Source organism: Limulus polyphemus, unplaced genomic scaffold (assembly GCF_000517525.1).
Source record: "Limulus polyphemus unplaced genomic scaffold, Limulus_polyphemus-2.1.2 Scaffold1008, whole genome shotgun sequence".
NCBI classification, from domain to species: domain Eukaryota; kingdom Metazoa; phylum Arthropoda; class Merostomata; order Xiphosura; family Limulidae; genus Limulus; species Limulus polyphemus.
This window is the reverse complement of record NW_013666618.1, coordinates 90562-112529: the sequence shown is the minus strand read 5'-3', so window position 1 is coordinate 112529 and position 21968 is coordinate 90562. Positions and strand designations below refer to the sequence as shown.

The 21968-nt window shown below is 37.0% G+C and overlaps 1 protein-coding gene across 1 annotated transcript in view; it reads left to right on the top strand.

Moving 5' to 3' along the window:
* Positions 1-21968, top strand: part of LOC106461669 (RUN and FYVE domain-containing protein 2-like) — a 100734-nt gene that overhangs the window by 57884 nt on the left and 20882 nt on the right. The window contains exons 14-15 of the mRNA XM_022388689.1: positions 9148-9245; positions 19898-19984. Coding sequence (XP_022244397.1) covers positions 9148-9245; positions 19898-19984 — 185 coding nt within the window. The remainder of the gene's footprint in view (positions 1-9147; positions 9246-19897; positions 19985-21968) is intronic.

Below are 21968 nucleotides of genomic sequence, written 5' to 3'. Positions count from 1 at the left end.
GTTATTTTCAAAATTTTATTAAATAACTTTATTACTACTTATGTCAATGAAATTGGCATTAAAATGTTATGTATAATTCAAGTTTTAATATTATGTATGTTTTAATTTCTTAGTTGAAAAGGAAATATAAAAAAAGGCTAAATATTGATTTTCAATACAGTACTTACCCCATGTCACAAGATTAGCTATTCTTGTTCAGTGCTGCCCTCTATATGCGAACTTTTTCTTTACACATGACACAAGCCTTGCACTTCCCCCCCCCCCTTTGGAATTGCAAATTTCCAACATGTTTCTAATGCAAATCATCATGCATCACCTCCTCACCAATAGGAGCATGACATGCTCACGTGATGCATGTGACTCCCTCTACACTCCTCTACCAAACTATCACTTCTCGTTTGGCAGAGCTTGTGTTCAGACATGCACTGTTGTTTGTTTAATGTTTCACGTTCGACTTTGTTTCTTCACAAAGTGGTTGTTTTTTATTCAGCCTGTTTCTTCTATTAGTATTTATCAGTTAATTCTATTTGCCTTATTTTCTACACTCAATTTGTGAACCTTTCTGTGCAATGAATTCCAAAATTAACATTACCACTTTGGGGGTTACACCAGTGACCAGTCTTTTTTTCTCAGGCCTCAGGTATGGGCGACCCGACAGTAGATTTATCTGCTTTTATACACTGGGAGATCGAATGTTACAGGGGACAATTTTTGTCATCTTCAGCTCTGGCATTACATATGTGGTTTCTTTGTTGTTGGGACCCCTAAGGGTTTTGATGCCATGTTGGCTTGGGTCTGTTTATCCTTTACATATCTTATGGATTTATGTCTGGCCCCATTTCTGAGGCATTACATTTTTGATATGGTTCCAGAAACTCTAGAGCCTCGGGTGACATCAGTCCAGCAACAATCCACCCTTACAACTTTTGTAGCTGGTTTGTCTCAGTCAGAGCCTCATATGCCTCCAATTACCATTTCCCATCCTTCCCCTTCCAAGCCCTTATCTATCTCTCCCCGGTCACCACCAGTACCAGTGACTACCCAGTGGGTTCTGGTCCTGTAGGAGCTCGACTGTTCAAGTTTCTTCATCACTGGAATTCTTCTGTCAGTGATCAATGGATGCTTCAGGTTCTGTCAGAAAAATTCGTTGTTCAGTTTCTTCCACCTCCCTCCCATATCTCCTTACCCCACTTCATTTACTCTTCCTTGAGATCCTGTGACCAGCCAGCACATTGTCAGAAGAAGCTTGGGAATTGCTCTTGCAGCAGGCCATTGCACCTGTTCCCCATCCTTGCTGCTCATTTTTATTGTCCCCAAGAAAAGCAGGATTGGTGGCCAGTAATCAGTTTATCTTGCCTCAACCACTTCGTTTCACTATCCCAGTTCACCATGGGATCTTTTCTCACCCTGAGATTGGTGTTTTCTCTCAGGGTTGTGGATGACCAAAATGGATGTTTCCAATGCTTACCTACATATACCGATATCACCTTAGTCTCATCCTTATCTTCAGTTTGTCGACCACAGAGTGGTTTATCCATTTCGGGCCCTCCCCTTCTGACTTGTCTCGGCACCTTACATATTTTGCCGAGTAGTCCAAGCCTTTGCTCAACATCTCCATACTCTGGGGCTGCGATTTCAATACTACATGGATGACTGGCTTCTTCTGGCTCTTTCCAAACAGGAATCAGCCAATCATACTTCTGTGGCAGCTCGAGTGGGCTGGTTGATCAAACTAGAGAAGTCCTTCCTCAGACCCACTCAATATCTTGTCCATTTGGGGGTATTTTTCAGTACTCATATCAGTTGGGCACCAGCCTTCTCCTTTACAACTTCTTTCAATGGAACTATTGGTTTGCCACGCTCTTTCAGCTCAGACACTTACTGCTCGCGAGGTTTTATCACTTTTGGGATGTGGTCATCATTGACATCATTGTTGTGCCCATATCAGATCCCTTCAGTGGATGCTTCACGATTGATGAAACAATGCTTGGGATCCTCTTTCCACCCCCATTACCCTTTTTCCCTGTGAGGCAATCTGCTTTGGTGGTTGGACAAAGCCCATATGTCAATGGGCTTGCTGCTTCTTCCACCATGTCTGGATGCATCCCTACATGGATGGGGGGCATGGGTCGATCACCAGGAGGCTTCGGGCCATTAGTCTACAGACAAAAGTGGTTTGCATATCAATGTTCTCGAACTTCTAGCCATACATTGGGCATTGCGTATCTCCCTTCTCACCCGATATTGTCTGGTGATTGTTCTTTCAGACAATTCTATGGTGGTGGCACATATCAAACACCAAAGGGGCTCCCGGGCCAGAGGTATCTGTTTTTGGACATGGGATCTCTTATACAGGGCCCATGCACATCACATTCATCTTATTGTGTTTCATGTGCCAGGTGTTTCAAACTGGTTGTGGATCATCATTTTCACCCAAACCAGATATCTCCCACAAAGTGATCATTAAATCCCCCCATTTTCAGGGATCTTTGCCATTGGTGGGGTTCTCTCCTTGTTGATGCTTTTGCTATGGGCCTCAACAAGTTACCTCACACCCAGGCTCTGGCAATCCAAGCCCTCAGCCAGGATTGGTTTCACAAATACCTTTATGTGTACCCTCCCATTCGTTTGCTTCATCGGATGATTTCTATCATCCACTCCACTCCTTGTTGGGTCCTCCTGATTGCTCATTATTGGCCAGCTCAGCCTTGGTTTCCATGATTACAGTGACTGCTCCTCTTCCCTCCTGTCTCTCTTTCACTTTCTCCCTTCTTTGTCAACTTCAGTCACATGTCCTATATCCCACACTTCACGTCCTGCATCTTCACATCTGGCTTTTGTCTGGTCCGTGGCAAGAAGATCTGGTTTCTCAAGTCGGGTTGCTTGCTTGTTAGCTGGTCCCATTTATCCAATTGTGTTAGAAGTGTTCCAACACAAGTGGAAGGTATTCTATCTACAACTAGCCCACTGTAGCTCATGTGGCAGAAGTTCTCACCTGGCTCTTTGATCGTGGGTCTTTTATCTTTCAAGATATCAGGCAGACTTATCTCATACCTTTCATTTTTCCCTATACTCTAGAGTTTTTACTCCCCCTGTCCTTACCATGCTCATGGGTTCTTTCCAGATATATCGCCCACCCAGGCGACTTACCCTTACAGATTGGGTTGTTAATGTGGTCCTCCATTCTCTTACTTTACCTCTGTTTGAACCACTTTTCTCGTGTTCCATGTTTCATCTTTCCCTTAAAACATATTTCCTTCTTCTCTTAGTTAGTGGACATTGACAGTCTGATTTGTTTGCCATTGACATTTCACATACCCTTTATCACCCCACTTTATCCAGAATGTTCCTTTCTCCTAAAGACATCGGCAGCTCGGGAGGGTAGTTCCTCCTTATCTCCTATTTCCCTTCTTTCCATTGCCCATCTTTACCCTTGACCAGATCCGGATATGCTTCTGTGCCCAGTCAGGGCTCTTCGCTGTGATATTACCCATACTTCTTCCTTCTGGGGTACACTTGCTGGACTTTTTATCCCCTGGCAATCTTCTTCCCTTTTTAATCTTTCACATTCTATCCTCACCAATTGGGTCCATCTTTTGGTTTGATTAGCTTATTCCTCCCAGAATTTGTTCCAGGTGTTATTCCATCAGTTCCAATACCTCATCTTTTCCTTTGCTTTTCATCTTTGTCATTCAGTGGAGGGGATTCTGCAGTTTGGCATGTGGACCACACCCAGTACATTCATCTCCCACTATGTTCATCATGTTGCAGTTTCCACTTTGTCAGAATTTTGTCTACTACCTGTGATCATTCTTCAGACTTCAGTATGACTGTAACTGGTAAGTTTGTATTCATACTTTCTTTTCCTTTCAGGGACTTTTCTCTATTTCTTTATCCCATTGATCTCGTTCTGTGGCAAGTGGTGCCTGATCAGGTATTCTTTAACTCAAAATCCACACTGTCCAACCATATTGACTCATGCTTTATCTTCCATGGCTTTGCAGGCTCACTGTTGAGATAGAGTGTTCTACAAAATTGCTTGTAGGTGCATGACCTCGTGATATTTTGCTTCATAAACATGCCCATCCTGGACCTTACCACCATGCTTGCCATGCCTGGAGTGAATAATGTAGTATAGTCTGCTTTTCAAAATAAGGTTTCATGGTCACCCATTGCACTTACATCAATCAACAAGGGGTCACCTGTTCACCTTCCCTTTACTATAAAACATTAGATCTTTTCTGGACCAAACTTACCATGTTAGCCTTTTGGCTCGTCATGCCCAAGGTGTTCTCAATCTTGTTGCAGATCGTTTATCTTATCCCAACAGGATTCTTCCCATGGAGTGGTCCCTCAATCTGCAGGTCTTTTACTGGTTGTGTTCATGGTGGCATACTTCTCTGATAAATGCATTTGCCACCAACCCCAATACCAAACTTCCATTGTTCTGGTCCCCGGTTCCACATCCTTTGGTGGTCATTGTCTTCACTTAGTATTGGGACAAACTTTACCATTATACTTACCCTCCTATCAGTCTCCTTCCCAGGGTTTTCTCCATCATCCAAACCACTCTGTGTCAGGTCCTTCTCATTGCCCTGTTCTGGCCTGCTCAAACATGATTCCCCATTATTTCAACTGCTTCATTCTTCACCTTCGCTCCTCCTCAGTCCACATACCTCATCTACTAACCACACTCCTCTGTGTTTCACCCTACCATTCCCACACTCTGGCTTCATGTGTGGCTTTTGTCCAGTCCCTTAAAAGGTTGAAACTTTCCATACATGTAGTGTCCCTTCTTTCCAATTCAGTCTGCCCTTCTTCCTTGTCGATTTATCAGAGTAAATGGTGAATTTTTTGCTGTTGGTCTCTACAGTGAGGTTCCCTTCCCTTCTGTTCAAGTATCCTTCATTTTTTGTATTTTTTTACTTGGTTGTATGACAATGGTCTCTTTGCATTGAACATTGGAGGCTATAGAGTGACCTATTCCTCTACTTTTTTTTCCCCACTTCTGCTATGTGTTTTTCTACCCCATTTTTCACCCCCTTGTTTTAAACCTTTCATCTTTTCCATCCTCCTCACTCCACACCAGAATCGGATTGGAGTTTTAATGTCCTTCTCCATGCCCTTACTCTTCCTTCATTCAATTCTTGGTCTTTCTGTTCGCTATATCACCTTTCTATGATTACCTATTCCCTGCTCCTTTTGGTCTGTGGTCATCATCAGTCAGATGTGTTTGTCCTCAGCATATCTTGTATCATTTACCATAGTACTTATATTCTCCTTTATTCCCATTGCTTCTTCCTTTCCAAGACCTCAGTGGTTCATGAGGGTAGTTTTGCTTTTATGCCAATTTCCCTACCATCCATTTCCCATTTATATTTCCATTCTGATCTGGATCACTTCCTGTTGTCATCTGGGCTTTCGTGTTATGTGGCATACACAGCTTCCTTCTGTGGTTCCCATTCCCAACTCTTTCTCCACTGGAATCCTTCCTCCCAATTACACTTATCAGTTGGGTTTGCAAACTTATCCATTTGGCTTATTCTTCTATGTCATCTGATTCCTATCATCTTTTTTTGGTTTCCTCTCACAAGATCCACCACTTCACCATATCCCTGGCTGCTCATTTCTGTTGACCATTGCAGGAGATCATCCAGGCTGGCACACGCTTTTGTCACTCTTTATCTACATCATTTTGTCATCTCCTCAATCAGATACAGTCTACCTCCTGTCACCATCTTGCACTCCTCAGTTTAACTGTGAGTTGTTTTGTTTTTCTTTAATTTATTTTTCCCTTACAGTGACCCTATGCTTTAAGTTGGATCCCACTCTATGGAAAGTGGTGCCTGCCCAGGTACACTGTTTGGTTTTTGAACCCCCATTTTACCTCCTCCTGGATGTTGGTTCCAAGGGAATCTGGTTCTGGATGTGTGCTGGGCCAACCATCATATCTGCACTGTATGACCTTTAAAGTCTATAATACCCTCTGTTAAGATGTGGTGTTCTGGGAGACCTCTGGTAGGTTCATCTTTATGATATCTTACATCTTAAATATGCCCATCAGAGACAGTACGGACTCATGAACTATCACGAGTAAAGCAGGGAGGGGTTTGTTACCCATCTCTCCGTTCCTGGTTGAGTACTTCAGGTTTGGCCAGCTTTCAAATAAGAGTTCCTTGGTCACCCAATGCACTTTTTTCTGTGATTTTTCTCTGGGCTCTCCACTGCACTATTCTCTCCCTCCTTTAGTGAAGTACGGGAGTTCTTACCACTTACCACCTCCTAACCACTGGGGTGGTGGACCATAGAGACTACCTCATGAATGTGCTTAATATTCCCACTCAGTTGAGAGAAGGGCAGTGGTGTTCTGCTGGTGTGGATGATGTGTACTTTCCTCCTACCACAGACCTGATGTACAATTCCAAATGCCATCTGGTTATGGACTACATGAACCCACTACATGCAGTTCACCCCACTGGATGTGAATACTCATTGCTACCAACACCTAGATGTCGGTTTCTGGGTATGTTGGTGTTGGTTGAAGCTGGACCAGCCAACATAAGTCTTCACTTATGTGATTTGGCTGGGATCCTCCTCCATACTGCAGATGGGTGATACATTTTAAGTACTGCCTGATTTTGGGCTGGAGTTGGCCTCTATGTTGCATTCCACCTTCACCCAGATTTCTAGTTCTTGGATGGCTGTTGGTTGTGTACTAGGTTTGCACATATTTGCTGGCCAGGGTTTCAGGAACAGAAGACCTCTTTCCTTTCTGATTTCTGGACCTAAGGTGAAGACAGTAGGGATCCTTCTCCTACTGTGGGTTGGATGCTCCATTCCTGGTGCTGCCAGGTTTTGTACTGGAGCTGACCCATCAATTATGGTCTGATGCACCCTAGCTACTCTACACCATTTATGCATCCAATTTCTAGAATGTACTTCTTTCCACCCTTTTTGCAACATTTTTCTTGAATAGAAGAGAAGAGTATACCTGGTATGGATGTGGTGCCATTTCCCACTGGTCTGCCCCCATTCATTGAGGTTTCACACTCCATGGGCTCTCTTTGGATGCTTTCCTAAGGGTTCTCATCTGGGTAAATATGCACTGGTCACCCTACCATTTCAGTGTGGGATTCTAGCTATTCTGTGAGAAGAGGTAAGGTATCATATCATAAGTTAACATTTTTCTACACTGAGAATGTATTTCCAATAGATATTTACTTGTCCTCCTAACTTCCGATGCTTACTTGTTTGACTAATTTGAAGTGATGATTGGATACTACAGTATAGGGGGAGTGAGCTGCACTAGAAGGGTGTGTCACACTCTTATTGGTGGAGTGTATGCATACTACAATGCAGATGTTCCATGTGCAAACATGTGGAGGTAGATGGGAATGCCAAGCTAGTGGTGAGTGAATTTGGAGATATAGAGGCAGTAATCATTAAGGTGAGCTATTCTGTGAGAGATAAGTATCTATTGGAGGTACATTTTCAGTGTAGAAAGGTTTTAACTTTTGTGATTATGTACTGTTTATTTAGTGTACTTTGCAGAGAAAAATGAAGAAAATATTTCACCTTTCATTTCTGCATAGTTCCAAAAAGCCTTGCCTATAAACAATGCATTCATCTATTTTTAAGAATTCTTCTGCCCAGCCCAGTATATATAAAAACTATCATCCCTTGAAGGTATAATGATTTATGTATAGTTCTTTGCTTGATTTTCCTTCTAAATGGCTAAATACCAATAGATATAAAATATTATAAACTGCATATATTAATGTACAGTAAATATAGAATTTTGAGCAGTAATTTGTGGTTCTTGGAACTACCTGAAGCTTCAGTAGCATTGAACAAAGAAATCTAATGTGAATTTAGAAGATTTAACAATAAAGCACAGACTTGAGGACTTTATTGCTTTATTAGATGTTCTTTTTGTTTCTGAAAATGTTTATATATGCAATTCTATCTGTTTGAAAACCACAGAAATTTTCTTCTGTGAAAAGACTTCAGGCAAGTTTAGTTAAGTTTAATGAGATAGTAGGCAAAAGTAAAATATTCTAATGACTCAAATCCTTATTTATTGGATATTGCTAAGTTAATCGTACTCGGTTAAACAATGCACATACAAAAAAGAACTTATGTTGAAAAGAAACTATAGTTAATGTATATATATTGATTTAGACCAAGAATATGGTTAGCAAATACCTCTGATACCTAGCCTGATTAAGTTAATAGGGATGCTAGGTCACCAATAAATCTGTCTGCTTTTGCTATGTTTTGTATGATTAATACACAGAAGTGATTACAACTGCAATCAGCAAAATAAAGTATCAAAAGAAACATGGTAATGAATATCTACCAGGTTGAAACTTACTTGTATACAAAATGGAACTTTTTAGTCAACAATAAAAAATTAAATTCTAAGAGTTAAAGAAGCATTTTTAATCATTTTCTTCACACTTGTGTCTAAAGCTGAGAGATTAACTTGATGAGGTGAAATTATAGTTAAATCTTAATGTGAAGAATAATCTAATCAAAATTAATGTTTCCAGTTATTACTGTTTTTACTATTCCAACTATCTAATCAATCAAAATATTGCTGTTATTATCTTCCATCAATTCAAGTTGTTTGTATTTTACTTGATTAGCTGGCTCACAACAATAAACAACTAATCAAAATTAGTGTTTCTAATTATTATTAGTATATTTCAATATTCCAACTATCCAAGTCTCATGTGACAATAATTGATTAGTTGAATGTAATCAATTAATGAGCAAGATGATTAATTAATTATCAAATTTCACTAATTGCCTAGTTCTACCAGGGTCTTGTATAAATATCTTGGAGATGTCACAACTTAAAAATTTATAAAAATATCAAATTTTGTTAACTTTTTAAAGCAGAACCTGGATACTATGTAGTAAGTTTGTATTAAGTTGCAAGCAACTTTGGTGAAAAGGGAAAATTATCATGTGAAATCGCTGACACTCCTCTAACAATGTGTTGCCCTAGGACATAAATTTGTTTTACTTTTGCTTTAAAATATTACCCAGACTTCCTGTTTGGATATAGTAACTGGAGTGTCTGTTTTATTTATATATGTATTTTAATGTTGAAGTATAGTTATCTGGTGTTTTATTAATCAGGAATGTGAAAACCTTGTTAAAGAAAAGACAGATCAAGTTAGCCAACTCCAAAAGAAGGTGTCAGAAATGACTTTCAGTCTCCAGCAACTAGAAGCTAAGTATGGGTCCTCTAGTGTACCTGACAATTAACCCTGTCTGTCTCTCCCCTTGCTTGATATGTTTAACAGCTCTAGTTTATACAATGATTATAGGTTTCTAAACTTGATTCCAGGAGGATTCTGCTGTTATTTTCTCTATACTTGCCAGAGTAGTCTCTGAGTGTGCTCTGTTAAGTTTCTAGTTAGTTATAACTTTTGAGGATATCTTTTTATAAGTACACAATCTAAAAAAAATTTTTTTTTTGTGTGTGTAAAGTAGACTATTGAACATTTAGTTTTTCCTTCAAATAATATAGTTAATAGCAAAATTTTTATCATTAAGAACACTAACTATACATTATAGATTTTGCAATTTTTTTACCTTCATATCAAATATTGAATTCACATATTTTGTCTCTATGTAAGCAAATTGTAGAATTTACAGATTGATGAATAGCAAATAGATACACTGACAAGTAATGATTTTACAACAGATATTAATTGTATAGAGATAAAAGCTCATTTCAAGTGCATGCGTTGTCTTTAGTGTTTTAATTAGTAAAGATGCTTGCTTTTTTTTAGTAATATATGTCAGAAATGTTTTTAAGATCTTCTCATGTTGTTGTTAACACCTTATATGTACAGAACTTTTAAGGTTTTCAGTGGTCCTTTTAGTCTTATATTTTCAAATTTGTATTTGCACTAACTTTGATTATTCTTATGCTGAAAATTTTACGATGTTGAAATATTTGCACTTGTAGCTCAGAAATATAATGTTGTATTATACTGCGCATACATTTTCTAGAAGCAATTGTCAGAAACTTTAAGCATGATGAAGCAGAAGAAGTTTCATTTCAAAGTAATGAACAGTTGAAAAATAAAGAAATTGAAGTATCAGAGTTATGCTAATTATCTGTTATAGTAGTCATTTCTCTTTATTCATTTGTAATACTGTATAATATTTTTAGTCTTGGATAAAGTTTAGTTTTGCATAACAAAGCATCTAGGTAATTTCTAGGTTTCTTGCTAAATCGTTTTTTTGTTTTGTTTTTCAATGACATTGATCAACTGAGATTGTTTGAAGTATTTACGTATAGATAGATAGCTGTGAAACAAAAGCCATTAATAAATTTCTTGTGTTTTTATGTTCTTGGGTTTAACCTATGATTTAAAAGTTTCGTGCACTGCCCTTTGGGCTTACTTTGGCCCCATATGTTTTTGTTGGGTGGTCAGAGCATTCGCTTGTGACTTACATGCTCTCAGGTTGTGCTTTCATCATTATATGGATGACTGACTACTGTTAGCTCATTCCAAACAGGAGTCCACCGGTCACACTCAACGGCTGCTCCTGGAGGCCGCTCAAGTGAGCTGGTTAATCAAGTTGGAGAAGTCATTCCTGCAACCTACCCAATTTCTTCTCCATTTGGGTGTTTTTTCAACACACATCTCAGTCAGGCCCAACCTTCTCCTCTTTGACTTTGTTCAATGGAACTTTCACTTCTCCACGCTCTTACTCTATTACAGCCTGTGAGGTTCTATTGCTTTTGTGGATGTGGTCTTCCATGGCAGCCCTTATCTCCTTCAGTTAGGCTCTTCACGATCAATGGAATCTCATTAGTGATTCTTTGACTGCTCTTATTACCCTTCCTGCTACACAACTCAACAATCTGCATCGGTGGTTGGACAAGACTCGCAACATTGGTGGGTGTCCCTTGCCTTCTTCTCGTCCAGATTTACATATTTGCATGGACACATCCCTTCAAGGATGGGGGGCATGGATCTATCAGCAGGAAGCTTTGGGGTATTGGTCTGTGGCTGAGAAGTCTTATCATGTCAACATCCTGGAGCTTTTTGCTGTACGTCATGCTTTGGTTCATTTTCTCCATCATGATCTATTCCAAATATTCTACAGTGATTGCTTATCTCAGTCATCAAGGTGGCACCCATTCTCGATCCCTCTGTATTCATATGTTGGATTTACTTTTTTGGGTCCACATGCTAAATATTCATATCATTGTGTGTCATGTTCCAGGTGCTTTTCAGTGGTTTTGCCTTCAGTGGGGTACTCCTCACATCGATGCTTTTGTCATGTCCTTCAACACAAATTGCCTCTGTTTTGGTCTCTAATCCTTCATCCTCTTACTCTGTCTGTCGAAGCTTTCAGCCAGGTCTGGACCATTCAACTTCTTCATTGGGTGATTTCAATCATCCATGCCACTCTGTGTCAAGTCCTTCTGATTGCTCCTTACTGGTTGCCTCAGCCGTGGTTTCCACTGCTTCTTCAGCTCCAACTTACCCCTCCATTTTCTCTTCCTCTGACTCCAACGTTCTTCGTCAACCTCTGTCACTGATGTTTCATCCAGCTCTTTCTGTCTTCACACCTGATTTTTAACCAGTCATAGGTGAGGAGATCTGGCTTTTTCCAATGGGTAGTTTCTTTTCTGACTCGTTCCACTTGCCCTTCCTTCATGGAAGTTTATCAATGTAAATGGAACATTTTCCACCATTGGTCTTTGGGGCGAGGGTTTCCCCCTGCTCATCCCACTGTCCCTCATACTGTGGATTTCCTCACTTGGGTTTTTGATCAGGGGCCTTGTCCCACACCTTGTTTTTCCCAGTACTGTAGGGTGTTTACTTCTCCTATCCTTTCCCTGTTGTTGCATTCCTTCCAGACTTGTTGTTTGCCATGGCTGGCTGCCCATCCAGATTGAGATGTTAATGTGGTCCTTCACTTCCTCACTTTGTCTCCATTTGAACTATTCTCCATGTGCTCCTTGTTTCATCTTTTCCTTAAGACTTATTTCTTTCTCCTCTTTACCTGTGGGTGTTAAAGGTCTGATTTTTTTGCCATCGATCTATGTCATGTACTCTTTATCATTCTACATATCTTCTCCTTTATCTAGATCATTTTTTCCTCTCCAAAACTTTGGTGGCTCATGAAAGTAACTCCTCCTTTTCACTGATTTCCCTTCTGTCCATTTCCCACTTTTATTCTCATCCTGATCTGGATAGTCTTTTATGTCCTGTACATGCTCTTCACTGTTATATTGCCCACACAGCTTCCTTCCATGGTTCTTGTTCCTGCCTCTTTATTTCATGGCAGTTGTCCTCTGTTTGTGATCTTTCTCCTTCCATAATTCAACAGTCGGGTTCAGCGTTTAATTTGATTGGCTTATTCCTCTTTATTGTCTTCCTCCCATTCTTTGTTCTGGGTATCTTCTCATCAAATTCGACACCTTACCTTTTCATTAGCATCTCATCTTCTTTGTCCCTTGGAGGAAATTCTTCAATCAGCATGTGGACTACCCCTAATACATTTATCTCTCACTATTTGTATAGAACTGCAGTTTCTTCATCTTTGAGCTATCGTCTTCCACCTGTAGCCATTCCTCAGATTTTAGTGAGACTTTGACTGGGTAGGTGATTTTTAATTATTCTTTATTTCTTTTCAGGGGCCTTTTTTATTATTACTTATTGTTTGGATCCCGCTCTGTGGTGAGTGGTGCCTGATATGGTCTTCTTAACCACTCAAATCCACATTCTAAAGTCATGTCAACTGACATATTATTTCCATGGCCACGCAACACACACTGCAGAGATGGGGTGTTTCACAAGATTGCTTGTAGGTTTATTCTTGCGATGGAATTGCTTCAATAATTTGCCCTTCCTTGACCGTACTCACCCATGGTCTACATGGGGAAAGCAGAAGGGGATAGTATTGAATAAATCGGTATGGTCTGCTTTTCAAAATAGGGTTTCATGGTCACCCATTGCACTGTTTCAGGTGTTATCATTCTTCCAGACTCATTACCATATTTTACCTACCTTTTCTTCTAGTGGAGTTTGAGAGTCCTTACCACCTTCCATTTCCAAGCCGCTGGGGTGGTGGACCATGGAGGCATCCTCCTGAAGGGGTTAATGAAATACAAAATACAAACAAAATATAGAAATGATTATAAAACCATTCAGTTGAGAGTAGAGTGGTGGTGTTCTACTGGTGTAGATGATATGATATCCTCCAATGTGAAGTAAATATAAATGGAAGTGAGTTGTCAAAATTACAGTTCACCCCTTCAGTTGGGAACCCTCATCCTTCCCCCACACAGATGTTGGTTCTGGGTGGATGGCTTTTGGATTTAGAGTTGAATCAATCAGCATAAGTCCTCACACATATATTACAGATGTCTATATTCCTCCATCAGTAATACTTTTGTTACTCTATCTGTGTTGTAAGTCACAGTGGAGGTACTTGCACATTATTTCAGTTCTTCCCCTCCCGCTATTCTTGATGCTTATTATTCTAAGGATGTTACTGTGCTTAGGGCGGTTCTGTCACTTTCAATTTTGAGGGAGATGTCAGATTCCCAGATCGATTTATCAATTTCCTATATTAACATGTGCGTCGTTCATGGGTCTGTGGGTTCTTGATCCCCTCCAGTCTCATGAACTTGGGGTAAGATGGTATAGTGTTCTTTCTTACCCCCACATGGATGTTGGTACCCGGTGGCCGGGTTTTGGATTGTAGTTGACTTATCAATGGTATGATCCTCATAGTACCCCAGTGTGGATGTTGGTTCCCAGTGGCATGGGTTTTGTACGTATGAATGGTCCGTCGCACCATAGCCACTGTACACCTAGAACACATCCTTTTAATTTAACCCACTTTTATATTTTGTGGGATAGAATTTTATAAATATTATATGGTTCAGATCACTATCCAACCTTTGTGCTCTCCCATTTGGACGTGTTTCTCTGTTTTTCTGCCCATATGTGCAACATTTTTCTATGATGGGTGATGAGTATACCTAGTTCAGAAGTGGTGTGGTCCTCCAAATCTAAGTATCTAAGGGAGTGTCCTTCGGACGCTTTCAAAAGATGCTTCTTTCTTTCCCTCGCATCAGTCCCTCCACCTATTCAATTTGCGATCCTAGCTATTTAGGTGAGAAGAGGTAATTTGCTGTATTGGAAGTATAATTTTCCTATACTGAAAATGTATATCCAATAGGTACTCACCTCCCCTCACACTTCCAACCCTTCCTCTCCACTGAAAACTAGTGTTTTCATCTTCTGCCAAAAGTGATAGTTCGATAGAGAATAGAGGGAGAGTCACATGCATGATGAGAGTATGTCACACTCTTATTGGTGGAGGGTTGTCACATAATGAAAGCAGGAAAGTAATTTTACTAACTTATAGAAGTCCTAAAAGACAATTTCAGTATTTATGAAATACAATAAAAGCTTAATAATTTGTGAATCTCCTCAATCTCACAGAACTTGTGCTTACTGCTGTATCATCTCTAATCTAAATTGATAAGTTTACATGGCTGCTTATTGCTGCTTTGTGTATCTGCCAAGTACTAGTCTTAAATTATACAGTGAATTGTATGGTATTGAAATAAAACATGCTGCTATACCCAGTATTATTGATAAGTTAATCGATCATGTAACAAATAAAATTGTATACAATAAGCCAAACTTGCTCTACAGCGTTGATAAAATTACAACTTTACTCATACAAAGAGTGTTGTGGTCACATTGTATTTTAACAATGCAGCTCAGGTACTTTAATATGGTCAGTCAGTGAAGAGTTCAGTAATTAACCCTTTTGAAAATATATTTAAAATATTATGTGCATATGAACAATAAGCCATAATCCAACAGGTATCTCTAAATTCATAAGTTACTAAGTAAGAAGTACAAAATCTAAAAGATTGATAGTGAAAGAATCATCAAACACTGTTAAAATTTTATATAAAATATAAAATTGTCTCTGCTCAGATAAACAAGAGGTTATTGTTTTAAAGTTAAGCAACCATTTATAGGTGTACACAATGTGAAATTTCATTATATTAAATGCAACAAAATTGTGTTATAATCAAATATAAACATGTGTTACTACAATAGGTCCCATTTTGTCCCAAAACATCACGTTATGAACCAAACATTGACATTTATTAAAGGCTCCTTCCTTACTCGATCGTACACCAAACATGCCATTTTCTTTGTAGTCTTCATGCCAAATAATGACACTTACTGCAGACTCCATGATCAATTCCTACAGCCAAGTATGTCAATTTTTGATAGGTTTATGGATCATCAATGAAAATGAATGAAGACTACATTCTGTTTGTTTTTGTAGCCAAATATGTCAATTTTTTTGGTAGGCTTATGAACCAAAAAATGGCATTCATTTAGTTCATACAGCAAATTATGTCATTTTATTGATAAGTCAGAGACCAGAAACTGTCATTCAGTGAAGCCCAGGGTTGTAATGGAGCCACAGCAAAGCAATGCTCTAGCATTTTTCAGTCCCCTCCCTGTTTCTCAGTTGCAAATAAGCTATTAAGAATATTAATAAATGTATTGTAAATATTCATTTGTTCTTTTTTTTTCTGAAACATTATAATAATTAGTAAAGACTGCTTATGAATGTTTTGTAGTATTTACACCTTTACCTGCCAAACTGTCGTGCAATGAAACACATATTTTTGTTAACTAACATATGTGTTACATATAGTGATTGTTTAAAGCAAGAGAAGACAATTGTGCATAGTAACATAAATGGTTCCCTATGAGCAGTATATTCATACAAACCTTAAATGGCTGATTGATCACTAAAATGGTAAAGTGTTTGTTAAAAAGTTATGGCAAAACCTTGTTTAAAGTTGGTTGTTTTATTTTGGATGTTTGATACTTGTAGATATTGTAAATCCACATACAGTATTTCTCTTCTCTACTAAGCTGGTACTTAAAAGTTAAAGTGTTCCTCAGTAATTGGTAATCTCTGGTAGAACTTTCCTTCCTTTCACTGCTAAGTATGTACTTAAAGTGTTCCTTAGTAGCATTTTCAGTCTGTATGAAATGCTGTCCAGTTAAATTAATTAAATCCTTTTAATTATAGCAAATAACAAAAACACTGTTTTTTTTTCTAATGATTAAAATGGGTTAAATAGAAAGAGGGCATAAGAGTTAATACTGTATGTCTGAAACTATTCCACTGATACACACTGTAATTTTTTTTGCTACTACACCACTGGTGAATTCTCTTTCCTAATGGATTCATACAGCTAAACCAGCTATATCTATTTTGGGGTAGGCTTATAGACAAAACAAGAATATTTAATGAAGTATTTTTGCTGCTGGTTTCGTTAGAGCCAATTATGTCATTTTCTTGATAGGTCATGGACAAAACAATGAGTAAATGACATTCTGTGAAGGCTCATTGCTGATTTATTCATACAACCAACTACATCATTTTCTTGGTAGGCTTATGGATGAAATAATGACATTTGATGAAGGTTGTTTCTGGTGGATTCATATAGACAACTATGTAATTTTCTTGTTAACAAACAATCAGACTTAGTGAAGGGTACTTCCTGATTGATTCATATAGTTGTCTTTGTCTTATTTATGGATCTAATAATGAATTGTTTTGGCAAAAGTTTTTTCATGCAGCTAACTGTGATATTTACAGGTGACATCTTCCTGGGGATTTGTACTCACCTCATAAGTTTTACAGGAGACTAGTTTAATATAACCAGGTTACTTGTTTTTGGATCAATTTGCAGTTTGGTTTTTATAGATGTGAGCATGACACATCTTGGTGTGTAACAGATATTTTGCAGCTTGAAGTACATTGGACCATGAGTGTTCAAATATTTAGAAATAATAAAAGTTTAGCTTGGCTATTGGTGGTTAAAACTGATATCCCACACTTGATTATAATTACTGTTATTTAAAGGTGATAGATATAGTAAGGCATGTGATTATGTTAAGTATAGCTTTTTATCACATAATTATTATATCTGAATATGACAAAAATTTGTGAATGTGACATATGAAAAGAAGACATTGGTGGTAATAAAACCATTTACATTTAGATACATTTACATATTTGACTTTCAAGATAAATTTGTGTTTTTCATTTAACAAACTGACTTTGATTTTTCATAGCTGCAATTTCTTGAATTTTAAGTAACTCTGGCTTTCTATTGAGTCTTTACATTTGAAAAAGGACTTGCAGAGTACCCAATCATTCTAAGAAAATCAAGAAAGGTGACAGGAGAAGCACTTAGAAAGCAATGCCAACATTAACTAAATATGTTTAGGCTTAATTATGAGTCACTGTATGATTTCGTCATTCTCAGGCAAGTGTGGATACTGTGATGTTGTCCTTAATCAAAAGAAACAATTCTGCATATAAATGCTATATGTATTATTTGAAAACTTTACTATTATCTTTATATGTTGCATGACAATTTAAATATATGTTTTAGATGTGGTAAATCCAAAATGTAATAGAAGTCTATTTCTGTTTCATTACCACACTGCAAAACTATCCCCCCAGAATTTGTAAATAAAGTTAGCTAAATAGTTTGTAAATACAGATATCTGGATTTTTTTATATATACTTAGCATTCTTGTTTTAAAAAATAAATGTTCTGTTGATTACTACACTATATAACCAAAGTCATCCTATAGCACATACACTGATAGTATTGAGACATCCACACAAATTTTGCTTACTTCTTCCATGATTCCTTAACACAAAAGTTGCATAAAGGTTAGCTGCTACCATAGAGACATTTGTAGGTGAGATGTCAATATGTGATAAAAAAAAAAAATTCTGACAACACATACCTTGATAGTAATGGAATATCCACACCAATTTTGTATACTTCTGCTATGATACTATAGTACAGATGTTGTATAAATGTTATATGCTACCAGTGAGAGATAGTTGTAGGTGAGATGCCACTATGTGACAATCTATCATAATTCTGTTGCTGTCCATAGAGTGTATTTGCTACTAGAAAAGCTATTCATCAAAACGTAATGTTGAGTTAGATTAACATAGTTAACACATGTTTGGTCTGTTTTTCTTTTTAATAATCTATGAGTATTAAAAGCTACTTCACTATAGTTGTCATTCCCACCTTCCAATAAAGAGGGACATGCAAAATTAAAAACTAAAATGTAAATATAGTTACATATCTTCAGAATACTTAACTATGGATAAGTGGTTTAAAATGTACTTAGAATATAATGGTTCCATCAGTTCTATTTGGTACTTTCTATTAATATTTGGGTGTACATTTAGTTTTTTTTTATGCTAAATGCTTACCCTCAGGAAAATGGTTTACGAGTTTTTTTAGAATCAAGGAATTTTCAAAGTTATTATATTTAGTTGTTCCTACTTTTCATTAGAAAGAGCTTTCTGTCAGTATTTTTACATATAGTTAGTTTTTAGAATGATTAAATGTAGCTTTGTAATTTTGATACTTTGGGGCTTAAAGTGATTACTTTCAAAAGTTATTACTTCATTGTTTTCCCTGCTTATCTCTTAAGGAAATTGTACATCTGAATTTCTAAGCAAAAATAATTCAGTATCTCTTCAATTCTATAATTAGGATTTCCGAAGTTCTTATATTTTAGTTGTCTTATATTGTAGCTGGATTGAATTTCATTAAATGATTAACTTGGTGAATTTTAAAGTAATTATGTACTGTATCTCTTTTCTCTACTAAATTGTTGCTTAAAGTGTTTCTTACTAATTTGTTTATCTATTAGTTCTTTTCTTCTAAGCCTGAAATAAATGGAGTCAAAACTGAAGACTACAATCTTTTTTTTTTAATTATTCTAACATTGGATATGTTTGAGTAAACATAATCATAAAATATAAAGAATTTTTCAAAACATTGTTATGATATCTACATAGCATGATAAATGAATTTAAGTTAAACTTGAGTTAGGTAGTTTAGGTAATGACATAGGTGGATAAATTAATCATTAACAGTTCTCACAAAGTTAATCCACTGACTGTGTGAGCAAGCATGCATGATGTCATTGTTGTTCAGCATCTTAAGTCCGATTTGACCTATTCAACTGCTTCTTTTACTTAAAAGTTCTTGTACATCAACAGTAAACACCACATATTTATTGAGTTATTAGTAGTAGTTTGTATATTTTCTGACTCAAACACAGAACCAATAATAAAGTGATATCACATTGTTATAATTTAAATTTGAGCTTACACATCTCCATTATAGCAATTATTATAATTTAAATTTTAGCTTACACATCTCCATTATAGCAATTATTATAATTTAAATTTGAGCTTACACATCTCCATTATAGCAATTATTATAATTTAAATTTGAGCTTACACATCTCCATTATAGCAATTATTATTAAAATGTGCTGTAGCAAATGTAAAGTATAGAGCAAGATTTAGATGTTTTGTATTAATTTCTGAGCAAATTCCTGGTTTGTATTTAAAATCACAACAATGAAATCCTTTTATATACCCTTATATTATAAAATCCTGCAACTATTAGGCTATTAGATAAACCATAATTCTAGTAAAAACCGTATAAATTAGAAATTTTTCTGTTTTACTTGTAGCTAAAGTTGGATTTTATAATCATTGTTGACTAGTGACCAAAACTTATATGGATTCATAATATTTTTCTTGTATCAAATTCTATCACATTTATATACAATAAATATATTGTGTCTTATCCTGAGTATCCTTTCAACTGTATTTTGTGTCATTCTTTAAAGAAGATTTAAAGTTATTACTATGAGTGTTTTTATTAAAAATGCTACTTCTGTAGTAATTTACTAAATACAAGGCTTGTAATTAAATAACATTATACTTTCTTTTTTATTAGGGCAAATCGTGCTGAGCAGGATCATGTACTGTCAGAGGAAGCCAGAAGGAAACTAGGTCAGCAGTTAGCTGAAAAAGATCAAAAAAGGTAGTTACCAGTACAGATTGATTAGTAGTAAGACATATTTATCAAATAACTGTAGAAAGCTTACACGGTCAAAATTTTGAGCTGTATTTCTTTAGAAATTAGAGAACTTACTATAGATTCATTTTGCTCAGAAAAATAATTATTACATAATGTTGAACAGATGAAAGTTTTTATGGGTTCTGTAAATCATTGTTATTTTTTCATTATTTAGTTTATGCTTTATATGTGTCATTTTTCATGGACATTTATTGACATTGGTTTTGAGAATTAAACATTAATTATATTATTAAAGATGGTTAACTGCTAGCAGGAAAAAATGAAAATGATGCATGGTTGGCATATATATCAGGAATTTATAATTGTTGGACCCTGCAGGGAGCAATAAAAAAGTTGATATTTCCGATATGGTACTTACCTCGACTCAAAAGATTAGCTATTCTCGTTCAGTGCTGCTCTCTATATGCGAAAATTTTCTTTGTGCATGCCACAGGCCTTGTGCTCCCCCCCTTGTTGGAATTAGTACATTCCAACATGTGTCTCATGTAAATCATCATGCGTCGTCTATTAATCATTAGTAGCATTTTATTCTAACATGATGCATATGACTCCCACAACACTCCTCTACCGAACCTTCACTTTTTGTTTGGCAGCTTTCAAGTACAGATGTTTTCTTTTGTGCTTCAAGCTTCCTGAAAGACACATGTTTCATTTTCGCATGAAGTGGTTCTATTATTTTGTGGTTATACATTACCACATTTCTTCCACTTTTTTATTGTTGCTTTTCTGCACTAGACAATTTTGTGGAGTTTTCATGAGTTATGAATTCCCGAAGTCAACGTCACCACTTCCTGGGTCACACCAATGACCAATCTTCTGTCTCAGGCCTCAGGTATGGGTGACTCAACTGTGGATCTTTCTGAATTTGTCCATCGGGAGATTGAACATTACTTGGATCACCCTTTGTCCCCTGAGCTCCTTCAGAGTCTGCTGACATTATTCAGCATGACGATGATTTTGACCATCTGTTTCATCCTCCTGAGTTTGCCGTTCCTTCCAGCCTCACCATTCACATAGGCCTTCCTTGGCTTTCACAGATTTTGTATTTTAGGTCTGTGATATTTTGTCTCTTTTTCCCTATTTCTTATTCCCCTCATCCTTCTTTGTTGCATGAGCATTCTTTTGAACCATTTTTGGTATTTTCTCCCTCTCCTGATATTTGGGTTTATGTGGATCACTTTCTCTCCCAGTTAGATGAAGGGATCAGCATGCTGCCCCCCCCCCCCATCCTGAGATCCCCTGATCAGTATATGCCCTTGCTTACCATTGGATGGAATATCCGTTTTTTGGATCACCAGTTGTTGGGTTCCTTATTACCTCCTTGGGGAGTGGCTTCCAAATCTAATGTTAGTCTCACACATGCCCAATAATCTTTCCTTTGTACTACCCGATATCTGTCTTCTCTACATCTCCTCTCAGAGGCTTTCCACAGAAATCCCCAGGGATTTTCTGCCGATACCCTTCTCCTTCTCTCTTCCACTTTGGCTTATATTTCTTCCTTGGCTCTGACATTACATATGTGGTTTCTTTGTTGTTGGGACCTTATTGATAAGGACTCCATTCTGGCTCATGTTAATTTACCCTTCACCAGATTCAGAGGCTCCAAATAACCCTATTGGCACGGATACCCTTTACTGCGCATGACACAAGGTTTTAGTGTCTTACAATCAAAGATTTATTAAACTACTTTTTGTTTATGTTATACCAATTAGAATAGCACAAAATCTTTGCTAATAATCCATATTTTAATAGTATACAAGTTTTAAGTTCTTAATTCTAAAAGGAAATATATTACAAAATCCTGAATTTCCACTAGTGACAAATTTTGTCTTAGCATGTCATCATCCTTATTTTATCCATCACCCCTCAAAAATGTACAAAATTAAACATAGAATTCTCTATAAAATCATTATTGCTCAAACAGACC